Consider the following 22,850-nt stretch of genomic DNA (forward strand, 5'->3'; position numbering starts at 1 on the left):
TACCCGTAGTCTTACCCATTTCCTAACATAATTATTTTTATTTTTTCATATGAGTTTCTTTTACGTATGGGCAAAGACAGATTCAATCACGGTGAACTCATCTCCTATATTTTTCATCTCATACTAACAATGAACATGTGGAAACCAAAGTTAAAAATACAATACCAGTTACAGTCACCCCAAAGAAAATGAGACACTTAGGTATAAACTTGCCAAAACACGTACAGGGCCTATCTGCTCAAAATTACAAAACAACTATGAAAGAAGTCAAAGAAGACCTAAATAAACAGGTAGACATATCATGTTCATGGATTGCAAGATTCAACATAGTAAAGATGTCACTTCACCCCAGATTGCTCTATAGGTTTGAAGTGATTGGTGTCAAGACCTCAGCAAGGTTCTTGTGTAAACATAAAGCTTCTACCAAAATTCATATGGAAAGGCACAGGCCCTAGAATAGCTTACACAATATTGAAGAAGAAAAGTGGGAGGAAACACTGTCCCTGATCCCAAACTGTATTGTAGAGCTACAATAATCAGTACACTGTGGTATTGATGGAGGGGATAGAAATATGAATCAGTGGGACAGAGATGTACCCACACATTAATGACCATCTGATTTCTGACAGAGGTGCAAAAGCAATTCAATAGAGGAAGGATAGACTTTTCAACAAATGGTGCTGGAGCAGGTGGATAGCCATAGACCAAAAAACTGAACCTCAACATAAACCACACCCCTTATACAAAACCGAACTCAAAATGGATTGTGGGCTTAAACGTAAAATATAAAGTTATAATTTTTCAGAAAAAAATAAGAGATAAAGCTAGGCAAAGAATTCTTAGACTTGATACTGAAAGTATAATCCATAATAGTAAAAATTGATCAGTTGAACCTCATCAAAATGAAAAACTTTTGTTCTGTAAAGGACCCAGCCACAAGGATGAAAAGACAAGCTACAGACTGGGAGAAAATATTTCCAAGCCTTATATCTGACAAAGGACTCATATGTAGAATATACAAACAATATTCAAAACTCAACAGTTAAAAAAGGGGGTGGGGGAATCCAATTAGAAAACAGGCAAAAGACATGAAAACACATTCCATTGAAAAGGTTCTACAGATGAGAAATAAGCAAATGAAAAGATTTTCAATATTATTAACCATTAGGGAAATGCAGATTAAAACCACAGTGAGCTATCACTGCACTCCCATTAAAATGGCTAAAATAGGAAATGGTAACAACAGCAAATGCTGGCAAGGGTCAGGAGAAACTAGATCACCCTTCCAGTGCTAGTGGGGATTTAAATTGGTAGAGCCACTCTGGAAAACAGTTTGGCAAGTTCTTATAAAACTAAACCTGAAATTATATGACCCAGCAACTCCACACGTGTGGGCATTTGTCCAGAGAAATGAAAACTTATATTCCCAAAAAACTTGTACATGATTGTTCACAGCAGCTTTATTTGTAATAGCCCAAACTGGGAACAACTCAACTGTCCTTCAACAGGTGAATGATGAAACAAACTGGGATGAATTGATCCCGTAGAATACTACCCAGTAATAAAAGAGAATGAACCATTAATAAATACAACACCTTGGATGAATTTCCAGGGGAGTATCAGTGAAGAAAACAACTTCCAAGGATCACATAGAATTCTATTTATGTAACATTTTTGAAATGACAAAATTATAGAAATGGAAAACGGATTAGCGGCTACCAGGGGTCAGGGAGTGGGGTGTGGGGAGGTACTTGTGGCTTTGAAAGGGCAATGTGAGGATTCTGTGCAATAATGGAACTGTTCAGAATTGGAGAAGATATTTGCAAATCATATGTTATAAGGTACCTGTATCCAGAATGTATAAAGACCTCTTATAACTCAGTAATAAAGACAAATAACCCATTAAGAAATGAGCAAAGAATCTAAATAGACATTTCTCAAAACAAACAAATGACATAAATAGCCAATAAGCATGTGAAAACATGCTCAACATTACAAGTCATTAGAGAAATGCAAATCAAAACCATAATAACATACCATCTCCCTCACAGCCACTAGGATGGCTATCGTTAAGACAGAATACAACATGTGTTGGCAAGGATGTGAAGAAATGGAGCTCTTGCCCTTTGCTTATGGGAATGTAAAATGGTACAGCCATTACCAAACTATTTTGGAAAACAGTTTGGTAGTTCCTTAAAAAGTTAAACAGTTACCATATGACCAACAATTCCACTCCTAGGTATATTTCCAAAAGAGTTGAAAACATACGTCCACACGAAAACTGCAATGCACATCTTCATAGCAGCATTATTCATGAGCCAAAGATATATGTATATGTATAACTGAATAACTTTGCTGTACACCTGAAACTAACACAACATTGTAGGTCAACTATACGCTAATATAAAATTTTTAAAAAAGAGCCAAACAACAGTGGAAACAACCCAAATGTCCATCAATTGATTGAACAAAATGTGGTATATCCATACAATGGAATATTTAGTCATAGGAAGGTGGAATGGCATATTGACACATGCTATAACATGGGTGAAGCTTAAAAACGCTATGTTAATGAAAGAAACCGGACCAGAAAGGGCCACATATTGTGTGTTTCCACTTATATGAAGCATCTAGAATAAGCAAACCCATAGAGACAGAAAGTAGGTTAGTAGTCCTCAGGAGCTAGTGTGAGGAAGGAATGGGGAGTAACTGCTTGGTGGGTATGCTTTGGGGGGAGGTGAAGAAAATGTCCTAAAATTAGATTGTAGTGATGGTTGCAAACCTCTTGAATATACCAAACACCATTGAATTTTACACTTTAAAAGGGTGAATTTTGTAGGATATAAAAAATATCTCAAAGCTGTTTAAAAAGATATTGCATCATTTATCTAATATTGATGGACACTTTTTATTAGAGTATAGTTGATTTACAATGTTGTGTTAGTTTCAGGTGTACAGCAAAGTGAATCAGTTATACATATACATATATCCACTCTTTTTAAAAAATTTTTATTGGAGTATAGTTGGTTTAAAATGCTGTGTTCGTGACTTCCCTGGTGGTCCAGTGGTTAAGACTCCGAGCTCCCAATGCAGGGGGCCTCTGTTCGATCCCTGGTCGGGGAACTAAGCCCATGTGCCACAACGAAGACCCAGCGCAGCCAAAATAAATTGTAAAAAAAAAAAAAAAGTAAAAAATAAATAAATAAATAAAATGTGTTAGTTTCTGCTGTACAGCAAAATGAATCAGTTATGCATATACATATATCCACTCTTTTTTAGATTCTTTTCCCATATAGGCCATTACAGAGTATTGAGTAGAGTTCCCTGCACTATACAGTGGGTCCTTATTAGTTATCTATTTTATATATAGCAGTGTGTATATGTCAATCCCAATCTCCCAATTTATCCCTCCCCCCGCCCTTTCACCCCTGGTAACCATAAGATTGTTTTATACATCTGTGACTCTATTTCTGTTTTGTAAATAAGTTCATTTGTACCATTTTTTTAGATTCCACATACAAGTGATATCATGGGATATTTCTCTTTCTCTGTCTGACTTACTTCACTCAGTATGGCAATCTCTAGGTTGATGGATGCTTTGAATGTATCCAGTTTTTTCTAATACACCGCTGCAGGAATGTTCTTGTACATTTGTCTTTATGCCCTAACCTCCTGATGTTTCTACTAGATATAGTGTTTCCAGTCAGTTTATTGGTCATAAGCAGCATACAGCCTTTACTGTGGTAGCCAGTGACCAAAAGTAGAGCGGCCTTTATTTATGGTGCTTAGACCCTTCGAATATCCATAAGAATGAAATTTCATGGAGCCTGCCATGACAGTGTTTACAATCCTACATGGAGAGAGGGTTGGATAACCCTGGTGCTTTTGTGGGGAGAGGGAAGAGTGAGAGAGATGGAAGGAGGGAAAGGATGGAGAACGAAAAGCGAGTCGGCCAGTAACAGCCTCCTGTCGGTTTTTACCTGCTGTCAGAATTTCCTTTCTGGCTTTGCAGAGAGCTTTTCCTCTTGGGACGAACTGGACTGATTATGGTTTGCTTTTGCCCTGTTAGGTGAAGGCATCCTCATCTCCTCAGACGCTGCGGAGCTGCTGGATTTCATAGACAACCAGGGCCAGGTGCACGTGATCCAGAAATACCTTGAGCGCCCGCTGCTTCTGGAGCCAGGTCATCGCAAGTTTGACATCCGGTAATGCTTCCATGTCTGGAGTTTTTGTTTTACAAATCTGGAAAAACTGCAGTGGTGTGTGATGAAGAGGGTGACGTGGACTATAGAGAAGTATTGGACTTCGTTTAATGTTCCCCGAGTTGAGTGCGGCTGAACAGAACCGAGCTTCTGTTTTTCTTTCACTCTTTGTCTTGTCTTTCTAGAAAATGTTATTGAGATGATGAATTTTCTTTTCTTTTTTTTTTAAATATTCTCTTTAATGAAGATGACTTGTGGATCCAAAGAAAGGATATCAGTGTGTGGGGCTTGCTTTATGAAAGAAGCAGAGAGATATACATAGAACACATAATACAGTCACAGCAGATCATGGGATCCTGCCAAAGAGCCTGTCCTCACTTTATTATCAGTGTCCCACTTTTTAAGGTTTTCATGAACACACCTCAGGGGTTTGGACTTTACCTTTCCGAGCAAAGGACCTGCAAGGAGAAGGAGGTTGCATGGTGCTTTCAAAAGCTGAAGGCCCTGCCCCAGCTTGCCCTGAGCCTTACTGTCGTCTCCCCATCCAGGACTCTTTGTCACTTAGGTGCCTTCACATTGACTTGCTGCTTCTCGAACACCAGTGCTGTCAGATCAGCTTCAGCAGAAGGTCTTCTTAAGATTACTAAAAGAGCAAACATGGCAACTGGAGGTTTCATAGATTAACCGTAAAAACCAAGCCACTCAGATCTCTTCGAAATGCTGTATCTTTTGAATGGATCAAAGTCTCCTTGTCAGTTATGGTGAAATGTTTTCTTTGCCTCATTATGGTGATAAGCCACTATCTTGGCTCACTGTCATGGCTTGCCTTGTATATTTTTTTTTTATTAATTTTTTTTGGAGTATAGTTGCTTTACAATGTTGTTACGGCTTGCCTCGTATAATTTTAGAACATACCTCCTTCCTCTGTTTCCTCCCAGAAAGATCAAGGTGTGGGGATGATATATATAATATGCAGAAACTTTGGGTAACTTGAATATTTTATTGACTTGCAGAAGCTGGGTCTTGGTGGATCATCAGTATAATATCTACCTCTATAGAGAGGGTGTACTTCGGACTGCTTCAGAACCGTATCATGTGGATAATTTCCAAGATAAAACTTGCCATTTGACTAATCACTGCATTCAAAAGGAGTACTCAAAGAACTATGGGAAGTATGAAGAAGGGAACGAAATGTTCTTTGAGGAGTTCAATCGGTACCTAACAAGTGCTTTGAACATCACCCTGGAAAGTAGTATCTTACTACAAATCAAACATATAATAAGGTAACTTATTCATATCTCTTTTGGTTAAATGTGTCTTAAAGGAGCTTTGGGAGTTTGTGCCTTTCAAGGAATTATTCCATTTACATTGTCTAAGAACAAAAATTATTTGTTATATCCCTTTATTATCCTTTTAATATCTATAGGATCTGTAATGCTGTCACTTTTTTTAATCCTTCTGTTGGTAATTACCTCATGTTGGTAATTTATATCTTCTGTCTTTCACTTGGACAGATTGGTTAGAGGCTTATCAATTTTATTCATCTCTTCTAAAAGTCAGCTTTTGGCTTTATAGATTTTCTTTGTTGTTTCTGTTTTCAGTTTCTTTGATTTATGTTCTTAATTATTTTCATCCTTCTGCTTTTGGGAGGTTTGATTTGCTTTTCTTTTTCTAGTTTCCTTAAAGTGCAAGGTTAGATCATTGATCGGAGAGATTTAGTTTTTTAAAAAATATAAGCATTTAAGGCCATCAGTTTTCTTATAAGTACTCATTAGCTGCATCCCACAGATTTTGCTATGTCACGTTTTTGTTTTCATTTTATTTTTACTTTTATTTAAAAAAATTTTTATTTTTGGCTGTGTTGGGTCTTTGTTGCTGCACATGGGCTTTCTCTAGTTGCGGCGAGCGGGGGCTACTCTTCTTTGCGGTGCGCGGGCTTCTCATTGTGGTGGCTCCTCTTGTTGTGGAGCATGGGCTCTAGGCGTGCGGGCTCAGTAGTTGTGGCTCTTGGGCTCTAGAGCACAGGCTCAGTAGTTGGGGTGCACGGGCTTAGTTGCTCTGCGGCATGTGGGATCTTCCCAGACCAGGGCTCGAACCCGTGTCCCCTGCATTGGCAGGTGGATTCTTAACCACCGCGCCACCAGGGAAGCCTGTTTTCATTTTATTAAAATATTTTCTAGTTTCCCTTGTGACTTCATCTTTGACTGGTGTTATTTAGAAATTTTTGCTTAATCGCCAAATATTTGGGGATTTTCCAGGAATTTTAATTTCATTATGGTCAAAGAAAATACTTTGTATGGTTTTACATCCTTAAAATTTGTTAAAGTTTGTTTCATGGCCCAGAATATGGTCCATCTTAATGAATGTTCCACATGCACTAAAAATAATGTTTATTCTGCTATAGCTGGGCAGCGTGTTCTATAAACGCGCTTTAGGCAAAGGTGGTTGGTAGTGTTGTTCAAGTCTTTCACATCCTTGATCATTTTCTGTTCTACTTGTTCTGTACATTATTGAAAGGTAAAATATTGAAGTCTCCAAGTATAATTATGGATTTATCTATGTCTCCTTTTAATTTTTTTTTTTAATAAATTTATTTATTTATTTTTTGGCTGCATTGGGTCTGCGTTGCTGCACGTGGCCTTTCTCTAGTTGTGTCAAGCGGGGGCTGCTCTTCATTGCGGTGTGTGGGCTTCTCATTGTGGTGGCTTCTCTTGTTGTGGAGCACAAGCTCTAGGTGCACGGGCTTCAGTAGTTGTGGCACGCAGGCTCTGTAGTTGTGGCGCACGGGCTTAGTTGCTCCGCAGCATGTGGGATCTTCCTGGACCAGGACTCGAACCCGTGTCCCCTTCATTGGCAGGTGGATTTTTAACCACTGCGCCACCAGGGAAGTCCCTCCTTTTAGTTTTATTAGGTTTTTGCTTTGTACATTTTGAAGATCTGTTGTCAGGTGCATATACATTTAATTTAGAATTGTTATCTCTTTGAGGGGAATTGACCTCTTTATCATTATGTAGTTTCTGTCTTTATCTCTGGTAATATTTCTTATTTTGAAGTATATTTTCTCTGATATTAATGTAGCCACTCCAGCTTTCTTTTGATTGATGGTATGTCTCTTTCCATCCCTTAACCCTTCTTCTCTAGTCTATTCTATATTTAAAATGGGCTTTTGGTAGACATCGTATCATTGGATTTTGTTTTCTTTTGCTTTTAATCCAATATATCATCTCTGGTTTTTTTTTTTTGAATTTTTGTATTTTATTTTATTTATTTTTTTATCCAGCAGGTTCTTATTAGTCATCAGTTTTATACACATCAGTGTATACATGTCAATCCCAATTGCCCAATTCATCATCATCTCTGTTTTTTAATTGTCATGTTTATACCATTTACATTTAAAGTAGTTACTGACTTGATGGGATTTACGTCTACCATTTTATTATTCATTGTCTGTTTGTCCCTTCTTTTTTGTTTGTTTGTTTTTCATTTCCCTGTTTCCTGCCTTCTTTTGAATTATTTGAACTTTTTTAGAGTTCCATTTTAATTTTTCCATTGAGTATTTGGCTATATCTCTTTGTATTTTTGTTTGTTTGTTTGTTTTAGTGGTTACTCCAGGGTTTATTATATACATACTTAATATATGATAGATTGTCAGGTTGGATTAAAAAAAAAAAAGACCAAACTGTATGCTCTCTACAAGAAACCCACTTTAAATATAAAGGGAGAAAAATATTCTTTTACATTTACCCAGATATTTGCAATTTCCTTTGCTCTTCCTTCAGTCCTAAAGTTCCAAGTTTCATTTCCCTTCAGACTTCAGCATTTCTTTTAGAGCACTTCTGCTGGTGATAAGTCCTCTTAATTTTCCATCATCTGAGAATGTCTTTATTTTACCTTATTCCTGAAGGATTTTTTTCACTGGAGTTATACAAATGTAATGTCAAGCAAAAAATTACAAATTGGTCCTGTTCATATAAATTGAAAAACAAGCAAAACTAAGTAATACATTATTTGGAGGAATGTACATATGTGGTAAAAATCTAGAGAGAAACAAAGTAATGATAAACACAAAATTCAAAATAGTTGTTAACTCTGGAGGGGAAGCAGGAGGGACCCAAGGAGGGGGTTTAAAGGTATTGAATTGTAAGTATATGCGTAGTCATTAGTGCTACATATATTTTAAAATCACAAGTCATTATTTTTATTATTTGTATAGTTAATATCCTGTTAGATTTCCCCATACATTTTAACCCTTTATGTTGCTTCTCTTTTTTTCTTGCATTTCCTTGCTTTTGTCTAGAATCATTTTCCTTATTCTTACAAAACTAATTTTTAGTGCTTTTAAAGTAAGGTCTGCTGGTGATGATTTATCTCAGTTTTTATTTATTTGATAATATATTTATCATTTTTTAAAGACATTTGCTCTGAAAACAAAGATCAGCAATTAACTTACTTAGCACTTTGAAGGTGTCATACCATTATCTTGTGGCTTCCATCGTTTGTTAGGTCAGCTGAAATCTTAGTATTGCTCTTAATGTATCTTTTCTTTGTTTTTAAGATCTTTCTTGTTGATTTTATAAATTCTACTATAAGATGGGTATAGTTTTTCTGGTACTTATTCCTGCACAGTTTTCATGGTGCTTCTTGAATCTGTGGCTTGATATCTTTGATCAGTTTTGGAATATTCATGCCAGTATCTTTTCAGTTATGGCTTTTGCCCTGGTCCTTCTTTCCTTATGAGTCTCTAATTACATGGATATTAATCCTTTTCACTGTCTCACGTTTCTCCTATGGATTTTGTATGCCATTTTAATCTCTTTTTTCAGCTATTAAAACCTGTTTTTAATAGCTTTTAAAAAGTTAAAAGTTGTTAAACACATCTGAGTTCTTGATTTTAGTTATTGTGCATTTTCATTCTAGAATTTCCATTTGACTCTTTTTTTTTTTAGATTACAGTTCTCTGTGAAATTCTCCTACTTATGGTTTATATTTTCTTGAACATATTAATGGCAATTCTTTAATGTCCTTGTCTGATAACTCCAAATCCTGGATTACCTATAGCAGAGGTCAGCAAACTATACCCTGCGGGCCAAATGTGGCCCACAGCCTGTTTTTGTTTAGCTCATGAACTAAAAATGGTTTTTACATTTTTTAACAGTTGTGAAAAAAATAGAAGAATTTGCAACAGAGACTGTATATAGCCTGCAAAACCTAAAATAATTCTATCTGGCCATTTGTAGAAAAATTCTGCCAACCCTTGACTTACAAGTCTGTTTCTGTTGTCTGTTTTTCCCTCTTGGTCCTGTTTCTTAATATGCCTGGAAATAATTTTGTAATGTTATTATTCATTTATTACAGCATATTAAATCTAGTAAATATTTTTAAATTAAATTAAATTAAATTTTATTTTTTTAATTGAAGCATAGTTGATTTACAATATTGTGTTAGTTTCAGGTATATAGCAATAGTAAAGATTTTTTTTTTGAGGTATCACATGCAAACAGTAAAGTTCACAAATCTTAAATGCATAGCATAATGAGTTTTTAATTATGCATACATTCACCTAATCATAATGTAAATCAGTATATAAAACATTTACAGCATCCCAAAAGACACCCTTGAGCTCCCTCAAATATATACTCCCTGACAAAGATAGCCACTCTTCTGACTTTTAATGCCATAGATTCCTTTTGCTTGTTCTTAAACTTTATGTAAATGGAACTATACTATATTTCTTGTTTTGTGTTCAGCTTTTTTCAATATCGTTTCTATGTCATATTCCATTGTGTGAATTTTCCGCGGTTTATCCCTTCTGGAGTTGATGGACCTCTGGGTTTTCCTCTTATATTTTAGACCTGTAATCTATCTGAATTGTTATATGTCAAGTGTCATGTTTTTCCACAAGTATATCCTATTGACCCCAGGTCACTAGTACATATGACTGTCCTTTCCCCACTGCGTTTTGGTGTGCCTTTGTTATAAATCAGGTGGCCGTTTATGTGAGAGTCTCTTCCTGGGATCTCTATTCTGTTCCGTGGTCTGTTTATCTGCCCTGTCGTTACCACTCTGTCATGATGACTGAGCCTTTTTCCTTAATGTATTCTTACACAGAGTCTAGCAGAATAATTACGGGGCTCAGAGTTCCATTTCTTCAGGGATTATATGTGGTTAGAATTCTGACACCAGATAAGTCAAGTATACTGAAGAAAGAATTCATATTTTAGGCAAAAGATTTATTTGATATTTGCTATACCCCCTCCTCCTCATTGTTCTGTGCACTTCAGAGAGTGTTGCTACTTTGGTGCTATTAACGCACCTCACGGCTCTCATGTTCTTTTTTTCCCCAGCTAGCTTCCCCCAAACTTCCCACTCCAGCTGAAAAAAAAAGATGTACTATATAAAGTCCCTGATGATGAAAAAAAATTCTTTAAAGTGAATTATTAACTTGAACTCCCAGCAGATAAAAAAATATTTTGTTTTGATTTGGTTCTGGCTTTCAGTTTTTCCTATAAGTGTTGGAGTGTAATGTTTCTTTCAATTTTTATCCTTCAGTATTGTTGGGTTTTTTTTTTTTTATCATGAGCACCTATTAAATTAAAATTTTTTTCTTAGTTATATTTTAAAGGGCATTTTAATAAAAACAAAAGGGTATTCTCTTGTAGAATAGAGATGAAATATAGAAAAAACATGTGATATGTGGCTTGCAGGTTAGAGATGAATGGGAGAAGAAATTTTTATTCCAATTGGTTCTTAAGTGACTAACTGTCCAAAGTGATTTTTAAAGGTTTAAACGCATCTATAGAAAATTTTTCCTCTTCGAGAAAAAAAGAAGGAAACTGATGCTTGGGGTGGAGGGAGGTTGAGGGGAGCAAGACCCTGGTGCCAAGTTCACAGAAGCCTCAGTTCTTCTTTTAAAGTCGTAAGCCAAAAGCTACTTATAGGGCTTCCCTGGTGGCACAGTGGTTGAGAATCTGCCTGCCAATGCAGGGGACACAGGTTCAAGCCCTGGTCTGGGAAGATCCCCCATGCCGCGGAGCAACTAGGCCCGTGAGCCACAACTACTGAGCCTGCGCGTCTGGAGCCTGTGCTCCGCAACAAGAGAGGCCGCGATAGTGAGAGGCCCGCGCGCCGCGATGAGGAGTGGCCCCCACTTGCCGCAACTAGAGAAAGCCCTCGCGCAGAAACGAAGACCCAACACAGCCAAAAATTAATTAATTAATTAAAAAAAAAAAAAAGCTACTTATAAGGACACATCTTTTTTTTTTTCTTTTTGGCCACACGGCATGTGGGATCTTAGTTCCCCGACCAGGGATCAAACCCGCGCCCTCTGCATTGGAAGTGCGGAGTCTTAACCACTGGACCGCCAGCGAACTCCCCTTCTATTTCTTCTTCTTCTTCTTTTTTTTTTTTTTTAAGGACACATCTTTTTCCTTCTAAATATACAGCTGTGTAGAAGGACAGCTATCTCTGGTAATCTTAGAGTCATCATAACATATATTGCATTTACTAAGGTAAATATTTTGCCCCAACATCTAGTTGAGGGAAAAATCAGTGAAGAGCTTCATAAAACAGAAATGGCGTAGGTTTTTTCTGGGATGGTTGTACTAGATAACAGTTCTTTATTATTCATAAACAATAGATTCATGATTATCATAATTAATGATAAATTCATAAAATATGCTTACATTTATTAGATGCTTCCTAGCTACCAGAAGTCATGCCAAGTTCCTTATGTAATTATGTCATTGAACCATCTCAGCACTGGGAGTAAGTATTATTTTTACCCCAACTTTACAGACAGTGAAGTCAACACTTGGCTTAAAGAGGTTAAAAAATTTGTCCGAGCTTCTGGCTTCAGCAGCCTGACCTCAGGCATCATGTACTTTTTCATTATGTCTCTGAGATTCACTTTCAACTTTTCTGTGTCACTAAAATCCTCCAATTTTTGCAAACAGTCGTTGATCATAATAATAATCCTATTCTGTACTTCGATATCTTGTTTCTTACATAAAGCTTTAAAAGCAACTATTTGGTACTTGAACTGGAGCTAGTGAAAGAAATGAATGAAGTCAGCATTCTTTTTGCAAATTCTGCTCATCACTAAATGGTGGTCCATTTTTTTAATATAGCAAAAATACGTAGAAATGTTTTGCTTATTATAAACAAATGGGGCAGCAGTCCACCTGTTGGAGGAGTCCACATTTGTAGGGACCACGGTGACTCAGCACTTGCTGGGAAAGCAGCCACTACTTGTAAAGAACAAGAGTGATGGCAGAGTTTTCTAACAAATAAGTCACATCATCTTGAATAATCTATTGGTAATACATTTAAAAAAGAGAATTAAGCCAAAGCCTAATTTTCATCAGCACATTCGACGTAAAATCATCCAAGCACCTCCCCCAATGGTCCTTCTCCCTGGACCACCCCATCCTCAGTGAGCTCCCCCTCTGCCCTGCAGGAGCTGCCTCATGAGCGTGGAGCCCGCCATCAGCACCCGACACCTCCCTTACCAGAGCTTCCAGCTCTTCGGCTTCGACTTCATGGTGGATGAGGAGCTGAAGGTCTGGCTCATTGAGGTCAACGGCGCCCCTGCTTGTGCTCAGTAAGCCTGAACACCACTGGGTTTTTGTCTGTTTGTTTGTTTTTAATCTAAAATGAGATTTACTGCATTTCATGCAGTTTGAAGTCCACGCAGCAGAGGAGACTAGCACAATTTTTAATGCATTTAAAAATAAAATAAAATTTAAAATGGGGGGGTGGGAGGCAAATACACAAAGTCCTAGTCTCCTTGAGTCCCTGGGAGAGAAGGGTTTGGGTTAAAACATGTGGGAAGTTAGTTCTGCAGCGGAAGTAGTCTGTCTTGGCAAGGTGGTGAGCTCCTGTTACCTGGGACAGGTAACCACTGACCCTTTGAGTGCCGTCAAGGAGGCTGTACCAGCGACGGGAGGGCTTTGGGAGGACCCCGGCCAGCAGGGGGCTTTGCTGAGTCATTTCTTATCCCTTTTCCTCCCTGTATGTGTTGAGCACTTAGCACCTGTGGGTGGTGGATGCCGTGAGAGTTCTAAACAAAGCTAGTAATACCAGCAGAGACCCTCTCCTGTGACAAGGTGATGAGTCAGCCGCGTCCTGTGAGTCAGGGAGAAAGTGACGACCAAGGAGTTCAGAGGCTCCCTGGGCAGCAAGTGGTCTGAGAAGGTACCATGGACATGGTGGAGCTGAGGCTGGGGTGTAAGAGGAGAGTGTCATGTGCGCTAAGGGGGAGGGAGCCCAGAATCCAGTGGGACCTTGCTCTGGGCCAGCCTCTAGGGGAGACGCACTGATGAACAGACCCTGCCCTCGGGGAACTTCTGTTCCTCCTGGGAGGAGCCTGGCTGCAGCGTGGCATGAGTGTCGGGGGGCAAGGAGAGGGGAGGGTGAAAAGGTGAGTTGGGGCCCCACTGTGGGAGGCCTTACGTGTAAGGGAGTCATTTGGACTTCGTCCTCAAAGGCTGTTGGTTCTTCTGAGGATCCACATTCATTAGTGTCAAGACCCTTTCACGGTTCCCCACGTCCACGTCTTGGAGAAATTGAGGTGATCTTCTGACGGCGCAGGAAAAAGGCCTGCACCTCCAAGGGGCGGTGTTAACACGTAAGCAGTTCTGTCATTTGCCTCCTGCTTCATGGCTGCGACCTGGCAGGTGGGATTCCGTCTCATTCATCCGTGCCTGCAGCTAACGGATACTTGTCAGATACCCCTAACCCGCCAGGCCCCGGACTGGGCTCTGGGTCACCGTTGTGAGCAGAGAGACCCAGGCCCCACCCTTAGTGGAGGGAGACCGGCCGAGACACAGGACGAGACAAATATAGATTACAAACTGGGACACACCCTTTCGTAGGGTAAAAGATGTTAGAAGGTAACATAATTGAGCAGAAAGTCCCCTTGGGAGGTGATGTTTGGAACCGAGATCTGAAGGAGAAAGGAAAGTTAAGGAGACCGGGGTGGAGGAGAGCAGAAAGTTTCACATCCTCCCTTCCCCAAGTTCACAGGGGTGTCCGTCTTCTCCTGTCCGTCCTGTCAGAGGTTTGTCCCTTCCTTGTGCTCTGGACGCGATCCCCTCCCTCCAGGCAAGAGGACGGGATGAGGATGCCTTCCTCATCTGCTTTCTCCCTCTTTGCTGCATCGTTCCCACCAGCATGTGGTACTCAGCAGATTTCCCCAGCGACTGAGAAAAGCCCTCCTCTGATGCCACGTCCTGCTCCCGTGACCACCCCCTCCCCGTTCCCTTCACAGCCACACTTCTGGAGAAGCCACATGTGCACACGCTGTCTCCTTGTCCTCTGTCCCCATCCACGCTCTGGTCCACTCCAGGCTGGCTTCCATCCCAGCCGCTGCACAGAAACTGTTCTTTGCACGTCCCCAGCCAAGTCCATATCGCACTCCAGGATTTTAAAACCAGCAAATGACGTTGCAACCCGGAGTTCCCGGCCAGTATCTGCACCTGTCTTCCCGGCGTCCTGCAAGGATGTGTGTGGATGTCCAGTAGGCACCACCCCCCCGCCCCGAGTCGCCCATCTCACTGAATGTCCAGCCCCCCTCTTTCCAGGTCCTGAGCCCAAGACCCTGCCCCCGCCTTTCCATTACCCTCAGGTTCTGTCCCGGTCAGTTCTGCTTCCAGCCTCGCCAGCCCTCTGCGCCCCCCGCCCGCTGCCCTTGCTCTCCCAAACACCGTCCTCCACCTTCGCTTTTGCAGAGAGCCTGCTGACTGGGTCCCTGCTCGTGCTCTTGCCCCACTGGAGTCCGTTCTCCCCTGAACAGCCAGATAAACGGAAACCAGGCCCTGCTGTTCTCTAGCCTTCCCCCTGCGCCTGGGACCGAAACCTGCCTCCCCTCCGCCTGCACGGCTACTGCCCCCGCCTGCCTCTCCAGCCTCACCCAGAGCGTCCTTTCCCTGATGACGCTTACCTGCTGTGGGGCCTTTGGCTTGCTCTTACCCTCCCCCCCGACCCAGTCTTACCAGGGCTGCTCCTACCCTGTCAAAACGGCATCTCCAGGAAGCCTTCCCTGAATAATCCCATCTTTTTTAAAAAATTTATTTTATTGAAGTATAGTTGATTTACAATGTTATGTTAATTTCTGCTGTGCAGCAAAGTGATTCAGTTATACATATATAGACATTCTTTTTCATATGGTTTCATTCTTTTCCATTATGGTTTATCCCAGGATATTGAATATAGTTCCCTGTGCTCTACAGTAGGACCTTGTTGTTTATGCATTCTATATATAATAGTTTGCATCTGCTAACCCCAAACTCCCAATCCATCCCTCCCTCCCCCCCTCCTCTTGGCAACCACAAGTCTTGAACAATCCTATCTTTGATTTTCTCCAGCCAGAGCCTTTGTAGTTTACTTCATTACACTAATTGCCGTCAAATCAACCCACTTGTGTTTTCTTTACAGAATGTATGCACCGTGAGGGCAGTAGCCTTGTTTTTCTTGTTCTCCTTGGAGTCCCAGCACCTAGCACCATGCCTGGCACATCCTAGTCTGCAAATAGTAGTTGGATGGACATAGTGTGTGTTCCTGGTTAACACTCTTACTCACCTGACTCAGTACTTGCTTAGGTTTTATTTACATAGAGACATCTTTCTATCGTCCTAATACTCCCTAATGACATTGGTGCTTCAATGCATAGAATTTATTTATCAGTAGGCCCAAACTTACACATCAGCCAGGATGGGGTTTCAGGGAGCAGGGAGGTTCTGTTTGCTTACTGTGAAGAGCTTTGGGAATGTTTAAATGGCAGCTTTAAGTGTTTAAAGACAAGGATGCCATCATGTCTTGATGGTGAATCAAGGACCAGAATCTAAAATGCAGTCAGGCATTCAAGGATACAAGGTAAGAAAGTAATAAAATAATCCCACTGTCTTGCGGGCGAAAGTGATTCTGTTTCAGTTTATTCCTGAAGCTTATGAGATGTTCACTAAGCATTTTTTCTCCAGGGTAGCTCTTTGATTCCAAGCATAAATTATCCTAGGTCAAGATACAGGTAATCTGGTGCAGGTCCTCATAACTGAACACTTTCCGTAGAGGTTGGACCCTTTATTTACCATTGCTCTTAAGGGCTTTGGCTCAAGGGTGGACCTCCAGTCTCTGGATTGGAAAAGGTGAATCTGCCTCTTTTGTTCCGTGTAAGGATTGAAGGCTAGGGAGCGCAGAGAAACAGCAACTTCTTAGTTCATTTGGAGTGTCGAGTAATGGCTTTGACCTCTTTCCCCAACAGTAGCACCCACCCACCTGGTGGAAACTCACCTGCTTTCTGAGGTGCTTTGCAGGATCAGGTCATGCTGGAGCCCAACAGAGGCCTCTGGTGATAAACCCCTGGGCATCAGGGTTCACTGTCCTCTCTGGGCTCCATCTCACCAGCTCCCACACAGCCACTCACTGCCTGTTGGATTCCCTTGGTTCAGGGTCCTGATGCGAGCAGTGGGGTCCAGGGAAAGAGCGGGGATTTTAGGAACATGTAAAAATGAGTGTCCTCAAGGAGTCGACTGGAGGAGGGAGACAGACACTGCCCAGTTAATTATTATATGAATCATACTGTGTTACAGTTGCTGTAATAGAAAAGAAACAGATTCCATCTTTTTTTTTTTTTTGGCCGAGCCTCATGGATTGTGGGATCTTAGTTCCCCGACCAGGGATTGAACCCAGGCCCTCGGCAGTGAAAGCGTGGAGTCCCAACCACCGGACCACTGGGAAAGGCCCTCAGATTCTATCTTTTAGGTGCATGATTTTGAGTGGGGAGTGTTCTTGGGTCCTTGCTTCCTAAAGGACGAACGGGGGGAGAGGGTCGATGGAGACGATGACATGATGATGTAGTCAAAGGAAAGTCTTTTTTTTTTTAAATAAATAAATAAATAAATTTATTTATTTATTTTTGGCTGTGTTGGGTCTTCGTTGCAGTGCGTGGGCTTCTCATTGCAGTGGCTTCTCTTGTTGCGGAGCACAGGCTCTAGGTGCATGGGCTTCAGTAGTTGTGGCACACGGGCTCAGTAGTTGTGGCTTGCGGGCTCTAGAGCGCAGGCTCAGTAGTTGTGGCACATGGGCTTAGTTGCTCCGTGGCATGTGGGATCCTCCTGGACCAGGGCTCGAACCCGTGTCCCCTGCATTGGCAGGCGGATTCTTAACCACTGCGCCACCAGGGAAGTCCCGGAAAGTCTTTATTCAGGAACCACAGTTTCCATTGCTGTGTACATGTTAAAATAGGACTTACTCATCTTGCTGTATGAAAACGAGCAGGATGTTCAAAGGCCCACTCTTGCCTGTATGTCAGGTACCTCCTACACCAGAAATACCAAATATATGAGTTGACCAGGTTGAAGCTGCGTCCTCCCCTCCCCCCAGCATCCCCTTTGGGAAATGCCTTCCCGAGGTGGCTAATGACAAGCATCACGAAACACCAAACATGGTGTATTTGTATTTTGACGGTTGTGGCTCTTGGTGACTTGCCGAGTCCCCAGTTTAGTAGCCGCTATCACTCCCTTGCAGGCCTCCTGGTCACTATCCCTTCAGAAGTGGGAGGCTGAGTGGTGTGGCCACACCAAACTGTTGAAAATGGGACTTGATTCATAGACAGAAGGGGCAGAGGCTGGGGGACTGGGGAGAGGGGAGAGAGGGAAGAACAGACATCCAGCAGGAAAGATGAAGGTCAGCTGGCAGTTAGGACTTCCTGAGACAGACAATGGAAGCATGGCTTTGCATGAGCTTTCTTCCCAGAGGGCCTTACAAGAGGTTAGAACATACAAGTTCCAGCTTCAAGGGCAGTAGAAGGGGATGGGGGGTGGGAGAAAGTTTCTGTGATGGGGAGGATGATAGCAGAGATTTGCCATTGCATCAGGAGGGATGGGAATTCGGTTGTGAAGATTTCCTACCTGATGGAGATTGGGACATAGCATCTTCTGGAAATCAGGGCAGTAAAGACCTCTGTTCCTCTAGGTCGAGCTGGCCTGGGCTCCTACCCTTGGCTCCAGCCACCTGGATTCCAAGTGTGTCTTGAGTGAGTTGGGAAGGCACATCAGGTCTAGAGCATCATCCCAAATGTGGGTTTTCTCTTTGGACCATATGTCTCTGGTTTTTCCCTGTGTTAGAGACAGTCCTGAGAGAGCTGGCTCTGGGGCCTCATGTGCTGCCATGTGAAACGGGCGAAAATCCTATAGGCAATAAGTGAGTGGGGAGCTAGAGGGCCTCATCGCTCCTCTGAAGAGACTGGATGGGAGGTTTTCCTCCTTAGCTTTTCTGCTATGGTGGTTCCATTGCCTCTGGCTGAAGTCCAGACCCCTGCACGTGGCATCAGAACCCTGCATGGCCTGGCCCCTGCCTTGTCCCTAGCCTCGCACTGCGATGGTCCAGTTCCCCAGATGCCCTGAGTTCTCTCTCCTCAGTGGGTACCACTCCTTCCATTTGCACTGCCCCTCTTCTCTCCCGCCCAAGTATCTCTTTCTCCCTCCCCTCCTTTCTGTCCGCATCTCTCCCTCGTTGTTTGTGTCCGGCTCCCCCTCCTTCATCCTGTTTCCTATCCCATCATCCATTCTCTGTCCGATGTGATTCCCTCTGCGGGTCTCAGCTGAGCTGTCACTGCGGGGAGTCTTTCCTGAAGGCCCCTCAGCCACACTGCGTGGGCGCTTTCCCTGGGGAGAGCCTGCGCCTCCAGGTGTCCCCCTAGACAGGCAAGACGGCCCCCGTTCTCTTTGGAATTGCCTGTCTTCCCTGCAGTTCGAGTCGGAGCAGGAGTCGTCTTGTCTGTTCACCTGCAAGACCTTCCAGAAGTATCTGTTGAGTGGCTGCTTTCTCTTCCTGCAGTACCTCCTGCAGGATTTGTATGGTCCGCAGACACCAGTCTTAGAAACGTGAGGTGGAATTTCTAGGGCAGATCCTGGTGAAAAAAGCGTTGACTTTTCGCTTGCGCTTTGATGAGCATCCTCAGTAATAGCTCTCTGAACCCGTTTCAGGAAGCTCTATGCCGAGCTGTGCCAGGGCATTGTGGACATAGCCATCGCCAGCCTCTTCCCGCCCCCCGACTCGGAGCAGCAGCCGTCCCAGCCGGCCGCCTTCATCAAGCTGTGACCGAGGGAGGTGCTCGAAGCTGCCTCGGAGGAAGCACGAGGGGGCCCTGCCCCGGGGGAAGGAGAAGTGTCCGAATTGCTCGTCATCACGCCAAACAGGAGGAAGAGAGACAACCTGCAGAGACGTGCTGGAAGAAGAAAAGGCAGCTTCCCCGAGGAGTGGTTGGTTGCCCAGGGGTTCCCAGGTGGAGCTCTTGGCACTGCTACTGAGATTCGAAAACTGCAGCAAATTTCGCCAATGGGAGAGCAGAATATTCTTCTGAGGGGCAAAAACAGGGATGTGCTTATTTTACGCTCTCATCCTTTGAAAAATCTGATTTTTACCCTAAGGTAGTGCTGTGAGCAGCGCCTCTCCTGCCCGGGGTGGCAGCCGTTGGATCTGGTTGGGGTCTGTCCATCTCTGCATTAGTGCCTTAGCTCTGTGCCCAGCTACAGCCTCCTGTCTGGGGCAGGGGCGGGATGTGAGAGCACTTGGGAGGTTGCCTATGTGTCCCCCGCTAGTCCCACAGGCATCTGGACAAGCGCGCACCGACTGTCCTGGGCGCTGGGCTCTGCAGACGCTGCCTCGCCATCAGGAGGCTTGCTCGTCCTGGTCCTGATGGCATCTGGCTGGTCACTGGCCAGGGTTGGCGTGGGCTGGGCACCGAACAGCAAACGCTGCTCTCAGTCTGCTCTCTGCATGTTTTAGAAACCAAGCAGTAAGTTTGCTGCAAACCCGTAAGCATCCAATAAGCATGAGAGAGGAAAAAACACAATGTCCTGCTTTACTTAATAGTTGCGTGGGCGGGGAGTCTTTGAAATATGATTCTCAGTTCTCTTTGTTTTAACCAGAATTCTACATGCCCTTTGGCCAAGTTCCCTTTCGTTCTGTTTTTTGGGGGATTTAACTTTTGTAAAAACCCTTCCAGGGATCAGGAGAGGGTAGAAATCCCCTCCCCTCCACCCCAGGGGGCTCCTCCCCATTTTGTTTTTCTTGCTCTTCTAGCACCTTCTGTGGGAGCTGGACAGGCAGGTTTTGTTCCAGGGAAGATTCTCCGTCTGCTGCGCCTCTCGACATCACGGAGAGGCTCTGAATCAGTGTGCGTCTCACCTGAGTGGGAGAGTCTCTTAAAATGGGGAAGATGCGGTTTCAGAGCCGCACTCAGCATCTCTTAAGTCAGCAGAGGTTAATGGTGTCCCGTTAGATGTAGTTTCTACTCACGGGATCGACGAATTTTCTGCAGACTTCCCAGGAGGCCATGTCACTAGCGAGAGGAAGCCCCATATGCCATCTGTGTCCAGTGTAAGATGAGTGAGTGAATGGTGCGCTGGGAATCACAGCAGACCCACTGAACAGGCTCCCTCCTCCCCAGGACGCGGCGGGGTCTTCCCTCTGGCACGTGTGTGCTCCATTATTCGTCTCTACTTGGCACGAGAAAACAGTTCTGCAGCCAGGGGAGACGACTTTTTTTACATAGAGAAGAAAAAGCAGCACCTCAAACATGATGAGATGTGGGAGCTTACAGTGAAAAAAGGAATCAGGATGGAAATGATTCAATGGATGCAGCAGTGCGTGTGGGATGTGAAAGTGTTATGTCCGGGCTGAAGTGGAGGAAGGGCCAGCTGGCTCGGCCCTCCCGGGTGTTTGGAATTACAAAATAACGTGCGGGCGGTTACCCAGAATATATAGATAATGAAGTTTCCATCCAGAGCAAAATAAGACAGTGTTAAGGGAACTGTGAAGGCCCAGCACAGCTGATGGGTTAGTGCTGGGGGCTTCTGAGCAGATCGTGGTGAGGTGCACACCTATGTAGAAGGTGTAGGGTGATGGGGAAAGCCTGGAGGTGTTTGTAGTGCTATCACATGCGAACGCAGATTTGTAATGATCTTTTGGACCTGAATTGCAGGGACATTCGAGAATTTTCTCTTACGGTGTCTCTTACGGTGACAGAGCTAAGAATCCAGGTGTAGGAAGTCTGTGGATCTTGATGGATTTTCTAAGAAACCTGAATCAATAGCAATATATGTGAGGGAAGGAAGGCTTTAAAAAGAAAATTCTGCTTCATTCCTCGCATGGTTTCAAATAAGTATCTATTTTATGCATTTATTTCTGATCAGGTGGAATGGTTGACTCAGAACTGTTCCGTATCCTTCCATGATATCTGTGACACAGGTGGTCGTGCCTCGCCCCCAGTCAGTCTTCATACCTGTAGTCTGTGTTCGTGTCTCCAGTTGCTGGGGAAGGAGGTGGTGTTTTTTGGAGGTGTCGATTCTGATCTGGACTCTGTCGTTGGCTGCACAGCATCAGAGGAGCCCGTGAACCTCTCTGTGCCTTAGTTTCTTATCTCACGGAAGAGCTCGTTGCCTGACCCAGCGACTACCTCAAGGGCATTTAGTGAGGACACATGAGATTAGGAAGGCTGGAGAACCTCTAGTACCAAGGTTCTCAATGCTGGCTATTTGCTGGAATCACTTGGGAAGCTTTTAAAGAATGTTGGTGTCCACATCTTCCCCCTCCCACACCCCTGACCCATTAAGTCAGAACCTCAGGCATCAGCATGCTTTGAGATGCCTTGAACCACTGCTTGAGAAGGAAGGACAAACACATTATTACCTTGGAAGAATCAGATAAGGTTTAGGGCTTTTTAAAAAATTCCTTTTAGAAGGTTAGGCATTCCCTTAAGAATGACCGGATGCTGACGTGATACAGCGAGTGCCAGTCCAAGCAGGTTTTTCTTTGCTCCCCGTCACAGCCTTTGGAAACTCAGCTGTGCTTTCATCTACTTAAACAGTTTGTGAAGCCTTGTCAGCAAATATAAACAGACATGAATTTATAAATCTGCTAAATATGTGTTAAGATTATAAATGAATTATTGATAGAAAAATCCCCTCCCCTCCCTCTGGACTCCCATGGTAACTATAAACTCCACTTCCCCAGGACGTGGAAGTGCCTCAGTGTCTGTCTGATGCAGTGGAGCAGGTGCTGGTGAACTTACCAGCTGACGTGATGTTTCACGAGTGCCTCAGGGTGATCATCCCAGACTTGGGACATCCCAGCTGGAAATGGATGGGATCCGCAGGACCCGCAAGCAGCAGTGATGCTACAGAAGGTGTTGCCATTAAGAATTGAAGTCATGTCAAGCAGGGGTGCATCCAGCCCCGCTGTGGGTGGTGGGGACTCTGCCAGAGAAGACTAGATGCCAGAGTGGGTCCCCACAGCACATGGGTGCCATGGAGAAAACTATCTTTGATCCTGGACACAGAATCTGTACCTAAGAGGAAATGACTTCTGAAACGAGGCGATTTTATGAATGTTTAAAATGCCTGGAGCATTAAAGGAATCATATTTCAAGCGTTTCTTTGCCCTTTGGGTCTGTCATCTTATTGTGAGTGTTGACTGTCCTAGGATATCACTGGTTATTTGAATGCATGATTCTGTTACCCAGAGGTAGGCATACTTTTTCTATAAAGGACCAGGTAGTAAATATTCTAGGCTTTGCAAGCCAAACTGGTTCTCCTTTGCATATTCTTCTTTTTTTCCCCCGACTCTTAAAAAATATTAAAACAAAGCCAA

The 22,850-nt window shown here is 43.1% G+C and overlaps 1 protein-coding gene across 4 annotated transcripts in view; it reads left to right on the forward strand.

The window, feature by feature from the left end:
• Positions 1-22,626, forward strand: part of TTL (tubulin tyrosine ligase) — a 38,241-nt gene extending 15,615 nt beyond the window's left edge. For 2 of the 4 annotated variants that reach the window (XM_036873410.1, XM_036873413.1), the window contains 4 exons: positions 4,070-4,205; positions 5,216-5,485; positions 12,658-12,801; positions 19,184-22,626. In XM_036873410.1, coding sequence (XP_036729305.1) covers positions 4,070-4,205; positions 5,216-5,485; positions 12,658-12,801; positions 19,184-19,298 — 665 coding nt within the window. In that variant the 3' untranslated portion in view covers positions 19,299-22,626. Of the gene's footprint in view, positions 1-4,069; positions 4,206-5,215; positions 5,486-11,893; positions 11,967-12,657; positions 12,802-19,183 lie in introns of those variants that run through there. The other 2 variants (XM_036873411.1, XM_036873414.1) reach the window with 2 other exon arrangements.
• The last annotated feature ends 224 nt before the right edge of the window (positions 22,627-22,850 follow it).

This window comes from Balaenoptera musculus, chromosome 13 (assembly GCF_009873245.2).
Source record: "Balaenoptera musculus isolate JJ_BM4_2016_0621 chromosome 13, mBalMus1.pri.v3, whole genome shotgun sequence".
Lineage (NCBI taxonomy): Eukaryota > Metazoa > Chordata > Mammalia > Artiodactyla > Balaenopteridae > Balaenoptera > Balaenoptera musculus.